The 20,127-nt window shown below is 44.7% G+C and overlaps 1 protein-coding gene across 2 annotated transcripts in view; it reads left to right on the top strand.

Moving 5' to 3' along the window:
• The window catches only part of SCAF11 (SR-related CTD associated factor 11), a 92,545-nt gene that overhangs the window by 6,241 nt on the left and 66,177 nt on the right, over positions 1–20,127 (top strand). For both annotated transcript variants that reach the window (XM_088458082.1, XM_088458073.1), the window contains exon 2: positions 10,447–10,519. In XM_088458082.1, coding sequence (XP_088314208.1) covers positions 10,459–10,519 — 61 coding nt within the window. In that variant the 5' untranslated portion in view covers positions 10,447–10,458. The remainder of the gene's footprint in view (positions 1–10,446; positions 10,520–20,127) is intronic.

Here is a 20,127-nt window from a genome sequence, read left to right as displayed (position 1 = left end):
CGGTCTCCCTTCTTCCCCGGGTAATCCGGAAATTCAAACAGGAAGGAGGGACGCTCTTGTTGATAGCTCCCGCGTGGCCCAGACGGCACTGGTTCTCAGACCTTCTGGGTCTGTCCGTGGACAGTCCTCTGCAGTTGCCGCTACGACCGGACCTTCTGTCACAGGGTCCTTGTCTTCACCCGGACCTGACTCGGCTGTCTTTGACGGCGTGGCTGTTGAGACAGCCATGCTGAGGTCCAGGGGGTTTTCCAGTTCTGTAGTGCGTACCATGTTACGAGCTCGGAAACCGTCTTTCGCGAGGATATACCATCACGTATGGCATACGTTCTTCCAGTGGTGTCGACCGAGAGGTTATGCACCGCGGGAGTTTCGTCTGTCTCGGATACTCGCCTTCCTACAAGCGGGACTAGATCATGGGCTTCGCCTTGCTTCTTTGAAGGTACAGGTTTCGGCCCTGTCTGTCTGGTTTCACCGTAGGATTGCTACAATCCCGGATGTGCGTACCTTTATGCAAGGTGTTCTCCGCATTCAGCCGCCCTTTGTTCCACCTGTGGCGCCTTGGGATTTGGCTGTGGTCCTGAGGGCTCTCCAGGGACCGCCGTTTGAACCACTGGGCTCAGTGGATCTTAAATGGCTAACAGCTAAGACTGTTTTCCTTCTGGCTATTGCTTCGGCCAGACGTGTTTCTGATTTAGGGGCTCTTTCTTGTAGACCCCCTTTCTTGGTTTTTCATGGGAACAGGGCAGTGCTCCGCACTCGGCCCGAGTTTCTTCCCAAAGTTGTTTCCCAGTTTCATGTTAACGAGGAAATCGTTGTTCCGGCCTTTAACTCACCTGGTCTTTCCGTGGGTGAGGCCTCTTTGGATGTTGTGCGGGCCTTAAGGACTTATGTTGACCGCACTTCTTCGTTTAGGAAGTCGGACGCCTTGTTTGTCGTCTATGGCTTCCGTAAAAAGGGTTGGCCTGCTTCAAAGCAAACTTTGGCAGCCTGGATCCGTATGGCTATTTCTGAAGCTTATCTTCATGAAGGCCTGCCGGTTCCTCCTTCTGTGAAGGCTCATTCCACTAGGTCTGTGGGTCCTTCGTGGGCAGCTCGACGTGGTGCCTCTGCAGACCAGAGCTGCAAGGCTGCTACGTGGTCCTCTGTTCATACCTTCGTGAGGTATTACAGGTTTGACACCTTCGCCTCTCAGGATGCTTCCTTCGGGCGGCGGATTCTCCTTTCGGCACAGGAGCGTCCCCACCCTTAAAGGATACTGCTTTGGGACATCCCCAAGGTATCCTGTGGATACCCTATGGACCCTGAAGTAGAAAATATGAGATATGGTAAGAACTTACCCTTGTTATCTCTATTTCTACGAAGTCCATAGGGTTCCACAGGACTCCCGCCCTGTCGCACCTGTACTGCAGATGGGCTTTGCTCTGGTCACCGGTTTTTCCGTCTCCCTCTGCTGAGAATGTGATTCTTGTGTGTGTCCAGATCTTTTTTCTCTCTCTTCCTTCTCCTCCTCCAGCCTATGGCTTGCTAACTAACTGAGGTGCCTTGGGGCGGGGTATAGGAGGGGGACCCTAGTGCATCCTGGGAGGCTGAAAGCTTAACTCTATGGTGCCCGATGACTGACGTCACACCTATACCCAAGGTATCCTGTGGAACCCTATGGACTTCGTAGAAAGAGATAACAAGGGTAAGTTCTTACCATATCTCATATTTTACACTTGTGAACATTTCTGAAAACTCCTACGACACATGCGTTACAGAGTGTACCCACAAAGGTGGTGTTGCGATTTAATTCGGACCGTATCAGAAAGTAGTGTTCACTCTAGGTCTGGTGGCAGGCAGGACCTAGAGCAAGAACAATTCTGCGCGCGCGCCTGAAAAGGGGACTTGGCCAAATGAAAAGGTTTTCGTCACTCTTGGGGGTGCGCCCGGCACTTACGGACATTCCGGGCAGCCCCCAAGCGCAGCGGTCACTGTGAATGGATGCTGGGCGCATGCGGCGCTAAGAAAGGTGTTGGAAAAGGGAGGATGTAGTCATAATGTTGGCATCACAATATCAACATTGAACATGTCGGCATGTAAACAGTGCCGACATCTGAAATGTTGACATTCTGCATGGACTGGAGGGGGTGTGGGTAATGGGTAGGCACTTGGGGAAGGGTGAGAGATTTACTGGTTGTCAAAAGTGCAGCATGATCTGCCGGAATTCATTAGGATGTCACCGCCAGACCTGTAAGACGGCGCTGGACTCGTTGTACCAGGTAAGTCACCACTAGACCACCAGGAATATTTTGTTGACATTCTAATTGCTGTCGACATGAATGTTGACAAGGCAAGCATGTCAACAAAATATACCACACCCAAGAGGGGCCATAGCGCTAAGTGACAGCATGGCTCTTGTAGCCCTTTCAATATTATACCTCACAGCAAACGGAAGTCCTGAAGGCAGTTAGTAGCACATTGTGTTACAGTGCGGTTATGATGGAGAGTGTTTGAGTCTACTTAATGTCTGTTTGAGAAGTAAATTGTTTCCTAGACCTTATTCCACTATTGGTGGGCAATTTGTTTCCAGGCTTATTAGAATGCAGGTCAATGGAAATATATTCCCGTCTCTTATTGGCAGTCTGTGGTTCATGTTTATGTGGTAGTATTCTTTGTATGAGCATGTCTCCTGATTTGTCTATAATTTCTTGACTTCCAGAACATTTACCTATCCCCATTTTTTTTATGTTTGTAATTAGTAATCCTAATTTAGAGAGGACTATAAACTTATCCTTTGATTAAAATGAACAACAATTAGCTGCTGATTAAGATGAAGGTTAATTTAGGACCTGGATGGTTATCAAATCATGGGCACTAACCATGCCTCCTGCAGTACCCTTCAGACTTGTTAGCCATGTCTTCCTAATGGATACTTACAATTATGCCATCACTACGTGTGTGCTGTTTCACATGGAGTAGCTTACATCCTCCTGACAAGTCTGGATGGTCTCTGTGATGGTGCTGGATTTTCTGGCGATGCAAGTTATTAAATCGGAGTAGAAGAAATGTAGATCAAGAAGTGTTGAAAGAGGAGCCCTGGTTTCTCTTATTGAACTTGATTGGTCATCAAGCAGCGAATCAGAAAGTGGCAGTTCTTTGGATGTTTTATTTAAATGTATTAACAAAACCATGGGAATAGATGATTGCCCAACCCCAACTTCTCTACAACGTCACTCATTGGAAATCATCAAAAAGCAGTGTTTCTAGTACACCAGTTTATTAAAGCTCTCATTAATTAAGAATGGGAACAGATGGACAGACATCAGTTTGAAGACACTTAAGCCTGAAAAACATGCACACAGTTAAGAAACTTGAAAATGAAGTTCTGTACCTAAAACTAATGCAGCTGTCGCCAGTCTTTCTACAAGGATATCTCATAAATAGAAGATGGTGGTCCACTGAAGGATCACATAGATGGGAATATGTTTCTTCAAGAACAGTATTTAAGTTCAGTGTGACTATGGCTTCAGTCTCCAGAACACTGAATGGGCAGATACCCTTTATAAGGTTATGACAAGGAAAATATATAGACATTTAATTTAAAAACACAAAAGATTCAAGTGATGCAAAAAGGATTGGTTTTTCTCAGCGAAACATCACTGGACAGAATTTTTCTTATCCAAAAGTATGTTTGTAATAGTAGTTGCCAGAAGGTACCTGTTTGCAGCCATGGCTGGCAAACAAATTGTCAATTACCCACATTTCAGTTTGTTGGGGTGGAAAACTGTACTTAATCATTCACAAAAATTGGAAGTAAATCTCATTTGCCTCAGGATAATTAAAAGTTTATCTTCATCGCCTAATCGCCAAGACTTCATAGGAGCACAAAGCTGTCAACCGAGGAATCTGTATTTTCTGCAAATCAAGGAGACTACATTTAAAGGGCCTTTCCATTCATTCCTGACTAAGGAAGGTAAGCCAGGACCAAAGCCCTCCTAATGACTATTATTTAGACCAATTTCTTGAAATCTTGTGAGTGGCAGTATTTCAAATCATGACCTCATCAACCAAGGGTAGAAGATGTAATTTAACTATACCCTGCGGAATATCTTAGTGAAGTCCTGAGTTCTGTCCTCTCCAGTAGAACTTAAAGAAGTGTTACAAGGAGTATGACTGCAGAATAAAAAACTGCATGCAAAAGTTCTGGAAATGAGGGCAGTTTGGCATGCAGTTCAACATTTTCAACCCCACTTAAGACAAACATTTCGGGATATTGGCAGACAACTAGTTTTTCCTTACCAGCCACAGTGGCACAATAAGCCGAACTATGATGGTAGTATCAAAAATTATTTCAAATTACTCTGTATTGGACATAGTAGGCAAAGACCACAAAGTAACAGATTCAGTCAATATCAAGTTAATCTGGGCTAAGGAGCCTTAGACAAAGTGTCTTCAACTCTTAGTCCAGAAGTTTGGACTCCCTCAAATATCAAGGGAAGTCCATTCCTTTACCCGTCAGTTATATCAAGACAAGTGAAATGGATGCTCTATCCATTCAGCCGAACTTCCAGCTAGGGCATGTGTTCCTTGTCTTCACATTGCCCAAACATAATATCAAGAGACAAAGAGTAGTTTATAGAGGTGCTTCTGTTTTGGCCATTTCTGGTTTGCAGCGTCTTGTTAGCGTTCCCGCTAGGCTGTTTTAGCGGGGCGTTGCACCCTGCCCTCCTTCTGGAGGGCAAAAAGCGCCCTGCCCTCGCAGCCTGCGGGTGCAGGCTTCACCCGCGGGTCGCAGTGTCCTGCGGGTGGGGAAACGTGCAGTGACCCAGTCACTGCCGGTGAATAGATGTTGGACGCATGCGCCCGGCATCTACTCTCCCTGTCAGCAGCACTATTGGCTGTTCAGCGAGTCCGTAAGTGCCGGGCACGCCCCCAAGAGTCACGAAAAGGTGACATGTCTTCGGGTGCGCGCGTAAGTGCCTTCTCTAGCTCCGGCGCCCTGCCTGCCGCCGGAGCTAGAGTGAACACTATCTTGTAGAATGCTTTTGAGCAGCCTTGACCTCTGCCATTTTAGTAATATCTTCTGCATCATAAATAAATTCTACATCCCAATCCAAATACCCTGTCTTTGAGTACATGAAGATTAAATGGCCATTGAGATGCAAAGGCGTATTGGAGAAAATGATTGAGTTGCCATTAAAGGTAGAAAACAAAATTCTTTGATTTGGATTAAATTCATTGTCTGGTGCAAACCTAAACTTTGACACCAAATTTGCTACCATACCTCAAATTCTGCCTTTAAAGGTTCAGGTCATGCACTGTGTTTTTCTGGATACAAGATTGGCATCTGATGAACCTATTCTGTGACTCTTTGAGAAAGGAAAGAGAATTGGGCCTTTTGTGGCACCTTGGTATCTTAATGTAGTATTTGAAGATCTAACGTTTGTACACTTTGAGCCCTTTGCAGTATGTTTCTTACTGACTTACTGTTAAGGTGGTGTTTCTGGTTGCAATCAATTCTTTCTGTTGAGTGGGAGAAGTTAATTGTCTCTGGTGTATGGAAACTTTTTTGAGCATAAATATGGATAAAGTGGTGTTTCAAACTAATCCTGGTTTCCTACCCAAGCTTGTACTTTTAAATAAGGAAATCCTCCCATTCTTGTCACTGCTTAGCTTACTAAAGTGTTACACCTTTTGTGAGGGCAGTCATTGAAAATTGCAAGTGAAAGAAATGAACAGTGATAATTTTGATTATTTCCTCACTAGTTACCACATATTATAAGAAAATTACATTTTCTTGACCCACCATTTTAACATTGAGTATTAGGAAATGCAGCTGCCAGTAAACTCAAAATACAAATTTGGGTCACTTTTTGAGCATTAATGCAGTTAGGAGCCATTAATTACACACACAACTATATATTATGGTATAACCACTTACAAATTGTTGACCTTTAAAATGTATCTTCATAGAGTCTAAGGAGTTCATATACGAAGCATTGCGTTGTAAGGAATGGGTATGAAATGCCGCCGCCGCCGCCGACTCTCAATATGAGATCCAAAGAGCTGCCACTATCAGTGAAGCAAGCCATCATTAGGCTGAAAAATCAAAACAAACCACTCAGAGAGATAGCATAAACGGAATGGGTATAATATACGGCCGGCGGTTCGATTCCCGTCAGCGGCAGCCCGACAGGAGCAGAGTTAGAAGCAGCGGAAGCCCGACAGCGCTGGAAATCCCGATCGTGGATAGGTAAGTATCTACTAACCTAACCCCCCTAACCCTAACCCTCCTTAGGGGTGCCTAACCCTAACCACCCCCTTCCCCGCTGCCTAACCCTAACCACCCCCTTCCCCGCTGCCTAACCCTAAGTCCCCCCTGGGGGTGCCTAACCCTCCCTCCCCCTAGCCTGACCCTAATCCTCCCGGGGGGGTGCCTACCCCTAAGTCCTAACCCCCACCCCGCGCGGCTGTCCGCTCGCGGCGCCCAGCATCACTACGATCGGGGCGCTGGTCTCCCGGCGTCGGGGAAATGCGGCCGTCTACATCTAGACGCCCGGCATTTCACCCATGCCGGGATATGACAGTCGGGAAGCCGACTGCCGGTATTTCTGTACTTCTGATCGTGTTTGTCTGATATTTAAAAGAGCAGTATTTTTTCTAGCCGTGTCTTGCAAGTAAAAGCATTGCATTTTTGAATATAGAGCATAAACGTGATCAGAAGCACCAAGTGTCATGATCAGGCCCGCACTCAGATCTCCATCCAAGTCGGGTGGCCGTGACGTTGGCGTTTTGCAAATTACCTTAACAATATATAACTAACCTGCCACCACCAAGGAATTTTATGTAGGAATAAACTCCTCCCACATAGCGGTCCTTCGGTTCCTCTCACAGTATATACGCTTTAAAATTCAGCAGCATGTGCCTCACAAAGCCGTAGGTCTAAGAACACAGAATATCAGAACTAGAAATTAAGTTTTAATTTCAAGAATGCTTCAAAGTTTTTATAGGTACAAAAGAGTTACGAAGATAAAGGGTAAAACAAAGTTCAGATATCACCATCAGAATTGAACATTGTTGGAGTAAGGTCTCTCCTGAGGGTAGTGCATCCCAGCCAGTGTGGCTCCCTTTAAAAGAATGGACGCCTGCGACATAGTTTTCTGGCTTAATAATATACCCATTCTGTCAGGCTTTCTCTCACAGACATGGATTCTGAACTTAATAGCACATGGGAGAGGAGTCAAGTCTGCAATTTAATTACTTCCCCAATATCTGGTGTGATGGCCGGACTTTGTTCTGTCCTGTCAGGTTCTAGTTCCTGTCCAACAAATGGAGATGACAGTGGGCAGTGTGAAATAGTACATGCTCTGGCATACTGAGGAGACATGCTTTTATACCGGGTACACACTAGAGCAGTGGTTCTCAAACTCTATCCTCAGGACCCCACACAGTTCACATTTTGTAGATCTAGCAGGTCAAAGGTGTAGTCATTACTCATGGACACATTTTAAAAGATCCCCATGTGGAGATAATTATTTCACTTGTGATTCTGTGAGGAGATCTGCAAAACATGCACTGTTTGAGGACCGAGTTTGAGAACTTGTGCACTAGACGATATGTCGACCACATTGGCCAATGTGTACAGGCTATGTCGCTGAAGATGTCTAGTGCGTACCGATCTGCAGGTCCGACAGGCGTCAGCGGGGGCCATGCTGCTGTCAATGGGGGCCATGTCGCTCCATAGCTCCCAGCATCGGCAAGTGTGTATGCACTTGCCAATGCTGGCACCCCACTGGGTCCCGTCACTAACGACATCGGTACACACTAGACCTCTTCTAGTGTGTACCGTCCTTTAGATTTCAGACTACCCACAGCTATGCCCAAAACATTGGTTTTTACAAAGATTGCTGCTTGTGTTTTTAGACCTTTTTGTCAGATGTTATTATGGTATACTGAAGTAACATTACAAGCCTTTCATAAGTGTCAAAGGCTTTTACTGACAATTACATTAAGTTTATGCAAAGAGCCAATATTTGCAGTGTTGACCTTACTTTTTCAAGACCTCTGCAATTCGCTCTGGCATGCTGTCAATCAACTTCTGGGCAACATACTGACTGATGTCCGCCCATTCTTTCCTAATCCATGCTTGTAGTTTGTCAGAATTTGTAGGTTTTTGTTTGTCCATCTGCTTCTTAAGGATTGACCACAAGTTCTCAATGGGTTTAAGGTCTGGGGAGTTTCCTGGCCATGGGCTCAAAATTTAGATGTTTTGTTCCCCGAGCCACTTAGTTATCACTTTTGCCTTATGACAAGGTGCTCCATCATGCTGGAAAAGGCATTGTTCATCACCAAACTGTTCTTGAATGGTTGGGAGAAGTTGCTCTTGGAGGATGTTTTGGTACCATTCTTTATTCATGCTTTATCAGCCACATTCTTTGAAACTTAATTAGGTTTTCATAAATGTAAGCATTCTGGTCTGCTAGGAGTGTGCTATAGCTGAACATACAAATCATTTGGTTAGCTGATACATTTAAACATATGTACATTGGATCATCAGCCTATAGATCATAACACATATGTTCCCAATATTATTGTTAAAGTCCGTTTTATATCCGAATGGACATATCATTACATCAGGTATTACAACCTTATGCTGTGTAAATAAACCCCTTAGACAATTTTCTGTCATTTACAACTAGCGTTCCCGCTAGGCTGTTTTAGCGGGGCGCTGCGCCCTGCCCTCCTTCTGGAGGGCAAAAAGCGCCCTGCCTACCCTTGTAACATCACTGGCTGTTCATTGTACAGATAAGTGCCAGCACTGCTACTTACTGTTAACAGGAGCTACAGTTTGACTAATATATATATATATATATATATATATATATATATATATATATATATATAACGTAGGTATGAAAACGGGATGCACTCCGGGACTCAGCAACAAATAATAGACAACCAGTCAAATGGTCAAGGGTCAACGTTTCAGAGCCCTTAGCTCTTATATCAAGAGCTAAGGGCTCTGAAACGTTGACCCTTGACCATTTGGTTGTCTATAATTCGTTGCTGAGTCCCGGAGTGCATCCCGTTTTCATACCTACGTTATCTGGAGTCTTTCTCTGGGAGTGCACCTGTGCATGCCGCTCTGCCATAATTTGAGTGCCGGTTTTCTACTATATATATATATATATATATTAGTAAATTGTGGGACCACAGGGAGTTATTGTGAGATGGAAGGACTCCAAGTTAGGTGAACTCTCCTCTAGTCCCCCAGATTTTTACGAACTATAGCTCCCGGTCACTCAATTACTATTGTCTACCTTTGACACATACGTCTGATCACTTCAGAGGAATACTGTTTTATGTGGAGCACTGAATTCAGTTCAGCTATTTTACCAACTTATTTAGCTGAATGCATACTGTTATATACCCAGTGTGGTTCCCTTATTAGCAGTGCACTATTAATTGTTACTATTGCTGGGCATACACTATACAATTATCTGTCCAATCTGGCTGGTTGGAATGAAAACCTGGCAATGTATGGGAGCAAATTACAGTCGATCATATGGTTTTAAACACTAGAAAATGGACAAAAAAACAATTGTTCAAATTGGTTAAATTTGTGTGTTTTTAACCAATTTGTCTGAACAACCATTTTTGTCTGTTTTCCAGTGTTTGTGAGCTAATGGACGATTGTCATTTGCTCCCATACATTACCAGATTTTCATTTCAACCAGTCAGATTGGACAGATAGATATCTGACAGAAAATTGTAGTGTATGCCCAGCATTAGTAATACTTTTAAATGATGATCTTGCAACAAAGCTGATTTTTATTTGATGTTTATCTGCAATAAATATTTCTATTATAACATTGGAGCCATTTGATTTATTTTGCCTGTAAGTGCTGCAAATTTTAGAAATTAATTGTTTTTTTTATTGTTTATAAATACCACACACAAGTTTATTATAAACAGCTGCTAAACTTTTAATATCTGTGATATATTAGCGCCTTTGAGTTATATATATTTTTTCCATCTGCTATTATCTGCATTGTTATCTGCACACAATAACAAACTAAAAAATGTGTCCATTATTTGTGGGGCTGGAAATAAGGGTATAAATTAAGCTGGGCATACACTATGCAATTATCTGTCAGATATCTGTCCAATCTGTCTGGTGGAAGGAAAATCTTGTCCGTTTTCTAGTGTTTGGGAGCAAACTCAGATATCTGATAGCTAATTGTAGAGTGTATGCCTAGCATTAGTTGTTGCCCCAGTCTCCACGTGTGTGTGTATGTATATATATATGTATGTATATATATATATATATATATATATATATATATATATATATATATATATATATATATATATATATATATATATATAAATTTTTTTTTTTTTTTTTTTTTTTTTGTTTAGGCCATATAACCTATATATTTTGAATATAATTAATTTTATTTTTAGTTTAAGGGAAAGATGAGGAACAAATGTTTATGTTCGTCTGGTGCTGAAGATCAGCAACATGAAGAGAAAGATGGTAAGTGTTAAAGAAGTAATTTTTAAATGATATTCAATTTTATATTTCCTTTAAGGTCTCCCTTCCATTAAGGCAGGGATGGGGATCTTCAGGCCCGGTGGCCGTATAAGGCCCCCGGAATCATTTGGTCTGGCCCTCTGAGCTTTTTCTGCTAGCCTCATCTGGCTAGCAGGGTGCCTAGAATGGAACCCTGCAGCCAGAATCTATGCAGCAGTGCCACCTGGAGCGTCCTTAGGACGCTTCAGACAGTCACACCGCTGCCCTTACAGCTCCCCGGAGCATCCTCAGGATGCTCAGGTCATTGCTGTAATCACCGGCGATTGTGGCCCCACCCCTGTGTGACCTCACACGGAGGGGGCGTGACCTGCACCAGGCTCGCAAATAATGTTATATATGTATATCAAAATGGTCCTCGCAGAAAAAAGGTTCCCCACCCCTGCATTAAGGAGACACCCGTATGTGTTTCAGCTAGTAAGATCCTTTAAAATCTTCTTGTTTTCTACCTCCTACCTCCTTTTTACATTTTTTTTCCATGCTCTGTTTTATGCATAGTGTACATGGTACCAGCTACGTGGCAATATTAATGCCATATATGTATATAAAACAAACACTTTTGCTTTCGGCACTAATAATAATAATATACTTCAGTTGTGTATATCTAGTAAATAAAAAGCATGGGGATTTTATTTATATTTTGATCAAAACATTAAGGCTTGTGGTATATTGGTGCCGATAGCAAAGGTGTTTCTACTAAATTTTCTCAGGCCTGGACTAATTTAACTGAAAGTTAGGGCTTGATATACACTTTACAAGTCAGAAATTTTAGAATGTAAACACTTGAGCTAGCTCTGCTTAATCTCCCTCTCTCCAAGCAATATCTAATTTCCTCCCAGTCTTCCAATCCTGATGCTTATTCACTGCCTTCAGTAGCCTCCTTTGCTGCCTCTTCCCCCATTCCCCCCTCCTGCCTCTCGCTCTTGACTTTGCCACCCTTTTTACATTAAAAAATGTATGCTATCCCCTGGGTTATCTTCGGCCTCCACCTGTTTCCAACTGCCTGACCACCTTTCCCACCGCTGCTGGGACATAATGCCTCACTGCTAAGAGACGTTTCTCTCTTCTTATCACACTTGACATGTCTGCCTTTGATGTGGACCATCCTTGCCTCCTTCAAACACTGCACTTGTTCGCTCTCCGTGACTATGTCCTTGTGAAGTTGATCTACCTCTAAACGCTCCTTTTCTCTCTTCCTCTGACTTCACCCCTCCGTTCCTCCTCCTACCAGTTGGTGTTCCCCACGGGTCTGTTTGCTCATGCCTTTTCTCTCTTTAGATCTCGTTGCATGGAGATCTCCTCACTTCCTTTGGCCTCTAATACCACTTCTATGTTGACGACACCCAAATTTACCTTTGCTCCCCTGACCTATCTCCCTCTATCCTTTCTAGTGTCTTGTCTTTCTGCTATTACCTCCTTAGATGTCATACCACTTTCTCAAACTCAACATGTCTTAAGGACTGGCTCTTAAACCCTCTTCTTACTGTTGTCAACTCCATCCTCACTTCTGTACCCCAAGTCGGCTGCCTGGGTACAATCCTTGACTCTTCCTTTTCCTTCACTCTTCCCATCCAGTCTGTCTCAATCATGCTGCTTCCACCTTCCCAATCAGACCCTTTTTCACCATGGATGTACTTGTCATTTCCTGCCTGGACTGCTACAACATCCGCCTTTTGGCCTACCTCTCGCTACTCCAGTCTTCAATATAAATGCTGCTGCCCATCGCCTTTTCCCCTCCAGCTACTCTGTGTTGGCCTCGCCCCTCTGCCAACTACATCACTAGCTCACCATCCACCTTGGAGTACAATTAAAGTTCCTCACTTTCGCATAGTTAAATCATATATACAGGTATTTGGACACTGGCACAATTTTTGTTTTAGCTGTTTAACAAAACATATTCAAGACTTGTTATATAAAGCTGTTTCATGGACAGATGTGGGATATTCTTTCGTTATCTCTTCATTAAGTAGGCAAAGTATCTGGAGTTGATTCTAAGTGTGAAATTTGGATGCTGTTGTAAATCCACAACATGCAATGCTTTGGGTACGACATCCCGACATTCAGAGTCCTGGCGGTCAGAGTGCCGGCAGTGGGATCCAGAGTGAAAATGGCAGTGAATTTAGGGAAGTATTTTCAGGCTAACCCTAACTTACCCCTCCCGTAGCCTAACACCCCCCCATAAACCTCATACCCAGTGGTACAGGTTTCGGCATTCTGCCCCATCTGGATCCTGCTGCTGCCATTCTGACCGCAAGGATTTTGAATGCTGGGATGCCGACTACATCCCCACGCAATCAAAAACATTCAATGCAAGTGAAACTGGCCCTCCATAGATTGCAAAAACACAAACATTTTAGAGAGATGGCGGGAATCTTTGGAGTGGCCAAATGAACATTCTGAGAAAAAAGAACGCACTGGTGAGCTCAGCAACACAAAAAGGCCTGGACATTCATGGAAGACAAGTGGTGAATAATCGCAGGACCCTTTCCATGGTAAAGAAAAACCCCTTCACAACATTCAACCAACTGAAGAACACTCTTCAGGAGGTAGCCATATCATTATTCAATTCTACCATAAAGTCAAGACTTCACAAGGGCAAATAAAGGTTCACTACTAGGTGCAAATCATACATAAGCCTCAAGAATAAAAACGCTAGGTTTGGCTTTGCTAAAAAACAACTAATAAAGCCAGCCCAGTTCTGGAACAGTATTCTTTGGATAGATGAAATGAAGATCAACCTTACCTTAATGAAGGAAAGAAAAAATACAGAGAAGACTTGGACTGGCTCATATTCCAAAGCATTCCACATCAGGCATGGGAAAGCATAACAAAGGATACCCAGCATTTGGTGATGTCCATGGGTTCCAGACTTCTGAAAGACATTGCCTGCAAAGGATTCTCAACAAAGTATTAAAAAAAACACTGAATTTCTTCTTCAGGGTCCATAGGGAACCACAGGGATACCATCGGGATTATTATGGTTGGAGACCAGGCACCAAACGGCTAAAGCTTCAGCTCCCAGGATGCCTCGGGCCTTCCTCCTGCTATGGTAGTCCTAAGCTTTTATTTTAGGTTTTAATTTTGCTTTTGGGTTGGTAGTACTAAGCATCTGAATTAAGACGCATATACTGCGACTCCATCTACCTCCGCCGGGCCGCAACACCAGTAACTGGATTGGTGATTTCGGCAGGTCGCGGCTAAGCTTGCTAGCCGCAATGCTGCGACCTGGACTGCAACCAGCCGCATGGAGATGTCAGGTAAGGCGATTACTCGCGGCAGTCCTTGCTTCTAGTGTCAGACGTAGCATAAGCCTATGCTGTCAGAGCCCGGGATTGTCCACGTCCTCCCTACACCAACGGGGCCTTGTCGTCTGACGGCGGGGATCGGCAGCAGATGCTTCTGCCACGAGGCCAGCGTACGGTTAACGCAGCTTAGGGCAGGTAGGCGCTCCTCCCCCGAACCAGATGCAAGCAGTACGAAGAGTATGTTAATTTGTCCAGTTATATTCGAGCCCCTGAAAATAGGGGACTGTGTATACAAATGGTTGCAATTCCTAAAAGTTTCATACAATGGGGGTAACTAATTCAGCAGGAAATAAATAGTGCGAGGAGAAATCAAACTAAACTGCTTGCCACGAGGCTGTTATCCAGCTTAGTGCGGCGCTAACAGCCTGGTGGCCGGAACTTTAGTCGGAAAATGCCTGTTTGTCGTGACTAAACACCCAGGTTAAGTTGCGAGCACCGGCATACTCCGACTTAATTGCATCCCGGTGGAGTAAGCATTGCGGTAAATTGAAAAATCAGAATGTAACTTTTAATAGCATCTCTGAATGTTACCACCCTGTGCCCACACATTCTACCAAGGTTGAGGATGACCATGAAATGACTGAACTCTTGTGAGCCAGTGGTGGGGTAAAACTTGTTATTGTAAAATGCTGTTATAACCGCACTTGTTCTTTTCCGTCTTGCATCTGTTATGACAAGGTGATGTTGTACCCACAAGCTGTATATTCTCTATTTTATGCAGGTGTGGAGAAATTGTTGGTACCCTTAGAGCTCATTGAAACAATTCTTCATTCCTCCTGAAAAATGATGACATCGGGGTAGATGTACGAAGCCCAGAAGCGGAATCGGCGCATGTTATGTGCGCTGATACCGCTTCTCCCTGATGTATGATCGGGGGTCTGGGCGGTAAATGACAGGGGCGCTGCTATCTACAAGATAGCAGTGCCGAGCGGAGGGCCATGTACGAACGGTCATAACTCATGACCGTGCGGCCGGCTGTCGTTGTCGACAGCTACAGCCTGGCGCCCGGCCGTCCATGGCCATCTCCTGGGTGGCCAAGGCCATTGAGGGTTGGGCCAACGCCTTGGAGGATACGTTTACGGATGAAGCTCCGGATGTCCAGAGGGCGTTGTTAGGACAGATGAGAGATGCCGCTTCCTACTTTGGAGAAGCATCTTTGGATGCTAGCCTGCTGACCTCTAGGGTTTCGGCGGCAGCAGTGTCTGCTCGCAGATCCTTGTGGTTGAGGTCTTGGAGAGCAGACGCTGATTCAAAGAAAGGCTTGGAGGCCTTACCTTTTAATGGAGAGTTACTATTTGGTCCGGACCTGGACAAAATAGTAGATACCCTGGCAAAATCCAAGTCAGCCTTCCTCCCTTCAGCTACGACACCTGCTAAGGTCCGGAGCTCAGCCTTTCGCTCTTTTTGGGTTCAGGGCAAGGCAAAGGGTCAGTCCTTCCCGAGGCAGTCCGCAACCAAGACCGCCTCAAAGCCAAAGAAGCAAGCCTGGAGTGCTAGGCGCCCTTCTTCCAAGCAAGAAGATAAGCCTTCTGCATGATGGGACGGGCCTCCATCTGGGGGACCCCAGAGTGGGAGGCCGACTTCTTCAATTCGCCCAGTGCTGGCACAATACCACCACGGATGCCTGGGTGCGAGAAGTGGTCTCCCAGGGGTACGCCCTGTCTTTTCGGCACAGACCACCTCGCCAGTTTTTTTGCACGAGTCCTTCTCAGGAAAAAACCAAGGCCTTGCAGGTTCAGGAAGCCATAGAGGCCTTGCTGACTGCGGGGGTCATTATACCCGTACCACAATCTCAACGTGGGATGGGGTATTACTCTATGCTGTTTCTGGTGCAGAAACCCAATGGCTCTCATTGCCCCATCCTCAATATGAAGTCCCTGAACAGGTTTCTCAGGATTCCCAAATTCAGGATGGAAACTTTGCGTTCCATCATTCTAGCGATGGAACCGGGGGATTATATGGTCTCCCTGGATATCCAGGGCGCCTACCTCCATGTGCCTATAGCAACATCGCACCAACGGTTTCTGCGGTTTGCTATTCTCCACAACCACTACCAATTCAGGGCTCTACCCTTTGGCCTCACCACGGCACCAAGGGTATTTACCAAGGTGATGGCGGTCATGGCGGCTCACCTTCGGAGCCAGGGGATACGGTTGCTACCATATGTAGACGACCTCCTCTTGCTGGCAAGCTCCCCGGAGGTACTGATCCAGCATCTCCACCTGACGGTCGCTTGTCTACAGGCGCACAGGTGGTTGATCAACTGGAAGAAGTCCTCCCTCATCCCATCACAGCGGAAGGTTCATTTGGGGGCCCTGCTGGACTCTCGTCAGCAACAGATTTTTCTGACTCCAGAGAAGGTCTCCTCCTTACAGCTGCGGAATCACAGTTGTCTGAGCAGTGGCAGACTGTCGGTGCACTCAGCGATGAGAGTTTTGGGGTCCATGGTGTCGGCATTCGACATGGTGGAGTTTGCCCAGTTCCATTCCAGGCCCCTGCAGAGGCTGATTCTTTTGGAATGGAACGGATTGCCACACAGGATCTGCTCTCAGAGGGGAGGCCTGCCAACAAACAGACTCTAGCCCGTTGGCTTTGTTCTGTTATTATTGAGGCTTATATGCAGGAGGGTTTGCCTGTTCCAGCCTCTGTTAAGGCTCATTCCACTCTCTGTGGGCCCTTCTTGGGCTGCTAGCCGTGGCGCCTCTGCTGTTCAGCTGTGTAAGGCGGCCACCTGGTCTTCCATTCAGACCTTTTTGAGGTTCTATGCGTTTGACACCTTTGCCTCTCAGGATGCATCCTTTGGGCGCCGGGTTCTCCTATCAGCACAGGAGCGTCCCCGCCCTTAGTTGGACTGCTTTGGGACATCCCCAAGGTCACCCTGTGGACCCTGAAGTAGAAAACAAGAGATATGGTAAGAACTTACCTTTGTTATCTCTGTTTCTACGAAGTCCACCTGGCTTCATATGGGTTCTGTGACTGGTCACCGGTTTTCTGTCTCCCATTTCTGTGAGTATGGTTCTTGTGTGTTCGTCTTCCTTCTCTCTGTTTCGTCTCCTCCTCCGGCCTTGGCTGCTTACCAACTGAGGTGCCTGTGGCTCGGGGGCGGGGTATAGGGGAGGATGGACCCAAGTGGATCCTGGGAGCAGCTAAAAGCTTTAACTCCGTGGTGCCCGAGGATCCAGGATCCAGCTTTACCCCCAAGGTCACCCTGTGGACCCTATGGACTTCGTAGAAACAGAGATAACAAAGGTAAGTTCTTACCATATCTCTTGTTTTCTTGAAATGGCTTTGCACGTCGTCCATGTTCTGATTAGTCATTCAGCCTATTAAAATGGGGGAAAAGCAGTCATCCTGCTGTTTGGTATCATCATGTATACATCACACTGAACATGGACCAGAGAAAGCAAAGGAAAGAGTTGTTTCAGGAGAACAGAGAGAAATTTATACACAAGCATGTTAAACATAAAGACTTTAAGACCATCTCCAAGCATCATGATCCTGTGACTGCAGTTGCAAATTTTAAGTTTAAAGTCCATGGGACTGTGGCCAACCTCCCTGGACTCAGCCGCAAGAGGAAAATTGACCCCAGATTAAACGGGTATAGTGAGAATGTTATAAAAAAAAAAGCCAGGGAAAACATCTAAATAGATACAAGCTGAACTCCAAGGTCAAGGTACGTCAGTGTCTGATCGCACCTACAGATGCTTTTTGAGTGACCGGAAGATCTAAAAAAAAACCTAGGGAGACTCCACTTTTGAAAAAAACTACATAGAAAAGCCAGACTGGAATTTGCTCAAATGCACATTGACAAGCCACAATACTTCTGAGAGAAAGTTGCTTGGACAGAGTAGTCAAAACTGCCAAAAAGCTCTTTCACATCAGCTCTATTTTCACAGATTAAAAATGAAGGTTTCAAAGAAAAGAACACCAATCCTACTGTGAGACGTAGATGAGGCTGTTATGTTTTGGAGCTGCTGTGCTGCATCTTGCATAGGGTGCATTGAACCTGTGCATTCGGGAGCGAACCAAACTGCTCAGTTTCAGAAAGCTGTCTGTCGCAGGTCATGTGTATTCTCACAGGATAATGACCCAAAACACACAGCTAAAAGCACCCCAGAATAGATTGGAATAAAACATTGGACTATTCTGAAGTGACCTTCTATGAGCCCTGATCGGAATCCTATTGAACAACTACGGAAAGAGCTGAAGCATGCAGTCTGGAGAAGGCACCTATCAAACCAAGAGACAGCTGGAGCAGTTTGCTCAGGAAGTGTGGGCCATACTACCTGGTGACAGGTGCAGAAGTCTTATTGAGAGCTAGAGAAATAGCGTGATTGCCTCTAAAGGTTGTGCAGCCAAATACTTGATTAAGGGTCCCACCGTCTTTGTCTATGCCATTTTTTTTCTTATTTTTTAAACTAGCGACCCACCCCGGCTTTGCAATTTTGAGTTTACGGCGATAGTGTTTTTTGTTTTGTTTTTTATAGCTGAGGTCTTATAAGATTGTCTTGAAGATGAAATTAGTAAGTTTTCTTCCTGACCTCAACACAAAAAGATTTAGTTTTGACGTGATACGCAAAAGGGCCGCGTAACATTGTTTTGATCATGGACAGTCTCCACTCGGGTCAACTCCAGCCAGGTTAAGTGTCTGTCCCTGTGCTTTATTTATTGTCATGCTAAAGCAGACTCTTATTGGGAATTGGACTAGTTTGAAATTAATGAAGTTTTTTACATGAAATTGGACCTGTATAAAAGGGAAAAATTTAAATTTTGTATCCGTAAACTCCCTGTTACATCAATTTTTCTGGAAAAAACGTATAATACGTATCAATCTCTACATGGTATAAATTAAAGATATATCACAATGATGGACTTGAACGGTTTAGGCAGTGTAAGCCATGAAAGAGTTCAGATCTTGTGGGGGTTTTTTTGTTTGTTTTTTTCATTTCATTAAAATCGCGTCTGCTCCCTTTTGTCATATATTAATGCTTCATACACCTAAACTTTCCTCGACAAATGCTCTAAAGAATAGTGAAAACTGCATCAAAATCCATTTAGTGGTTCTCAAGAATAGCACAAACAGACACTTATTTTATGTAAGGGGTGTTAGGATCTGTGTGTTGTTGTGGACCCGGGGTGGTAACAGGAGCAGACACCAGAACAGATTTAAACTGAAAAGTGTTTTTTTTAATGGGTGAACTTGAAGACATGTACACTAATAATACAATGTCCAGAATATAGATGGGGAGGTGATGACTTGAAACTGAAGCGAAGCAAGAGTGGGTAATGTCCAGGTAGTGACAAAAGTAATAAAAACGTATTTGTAATCCAAATGGTTACTGACAGGCTGCAGACAGGATATCCGTTTACAACATAGATGAGTACCACTGAGATGGCTTAGAGTAGAAACTGCATAGTTGCCGAGAGCTAGGTAACTGGAGGCAGAGTAGGAACAGGGTTAACTGCACACTCAGGTCTTCAGGCAGGGAGAGGGTTAATAGAAGGTGCAGGGTGGTTCCAGCAGGAGATTGGGAGCAGGCAGAGCAATGCAGGCTGCTAGGAAGCTGGGATCCAGCAGGAGCACAGGAACTCACTCACAGCATACACTGTGAAACACGTTGCACTGGCAACTATGGGAAGCTCTGGACTCCCTTAAGTACCCAGTACAGAATTGTGATAGGTCAGAGAGAGCATGTGACACGCCAGGATTGGAGCAGCTAAGTCACATGACCAGAGGCAAGATGGCGACGCCCATACAAGAATGGAATGGAAACACCACCAGGCCTACCCCGGCCAGAATGACACAGAGCCCGCACAGGTAATACTCGTCTCATATGCCAGGAAACCCTGGTCGTGATGAGGGTACTTTATTTTATACTATGTATAGATACTCTTGGATCCAAAAAATCAAATGCAGACTCTGATTTCTATTAAATATGGAATAAACGATGGATGCCAATTACTTTTGTCGCTTTCAAGTTATTTCATAGAAAAATTAGTTCTTCTATTTGTCTCTTTATGTTTGAGTAATCACTATAGGACTTTTTATAACTAAGTAAAGCTGGGTACACACTGACAGATACATTGGCCAATATATCTGCTGCCCGTCGGCTAGTGTGTACCCGCGATATGTTGGTGAACATCAGCGTTCACCGACATATAGCATTGGCTGTGCTGCACAGCCGATGGACAGATATGTCTGCAGATATCTGTCCATCGGCAAGTGACCGTCCGCACACAGCGGCAGCC

This window comes from Taudactylus pleione, unplaced genomic scaffold, assembly GCF_031769625.1.
Source record: "Taudactylus pleione unplaced genomic scaffold, aTauple2 ptg000041l, whole genome shotgun sequence".
Lineage (NCBI taxonomy): Eukaryota > Metazoa > Chordata > Amphibia > Anura > Myobatrachidae > Taudactylus > Taudactylus pleione.
This window is presented reverse-complemented; position numbering and strand designations above follow the sequence as displayed.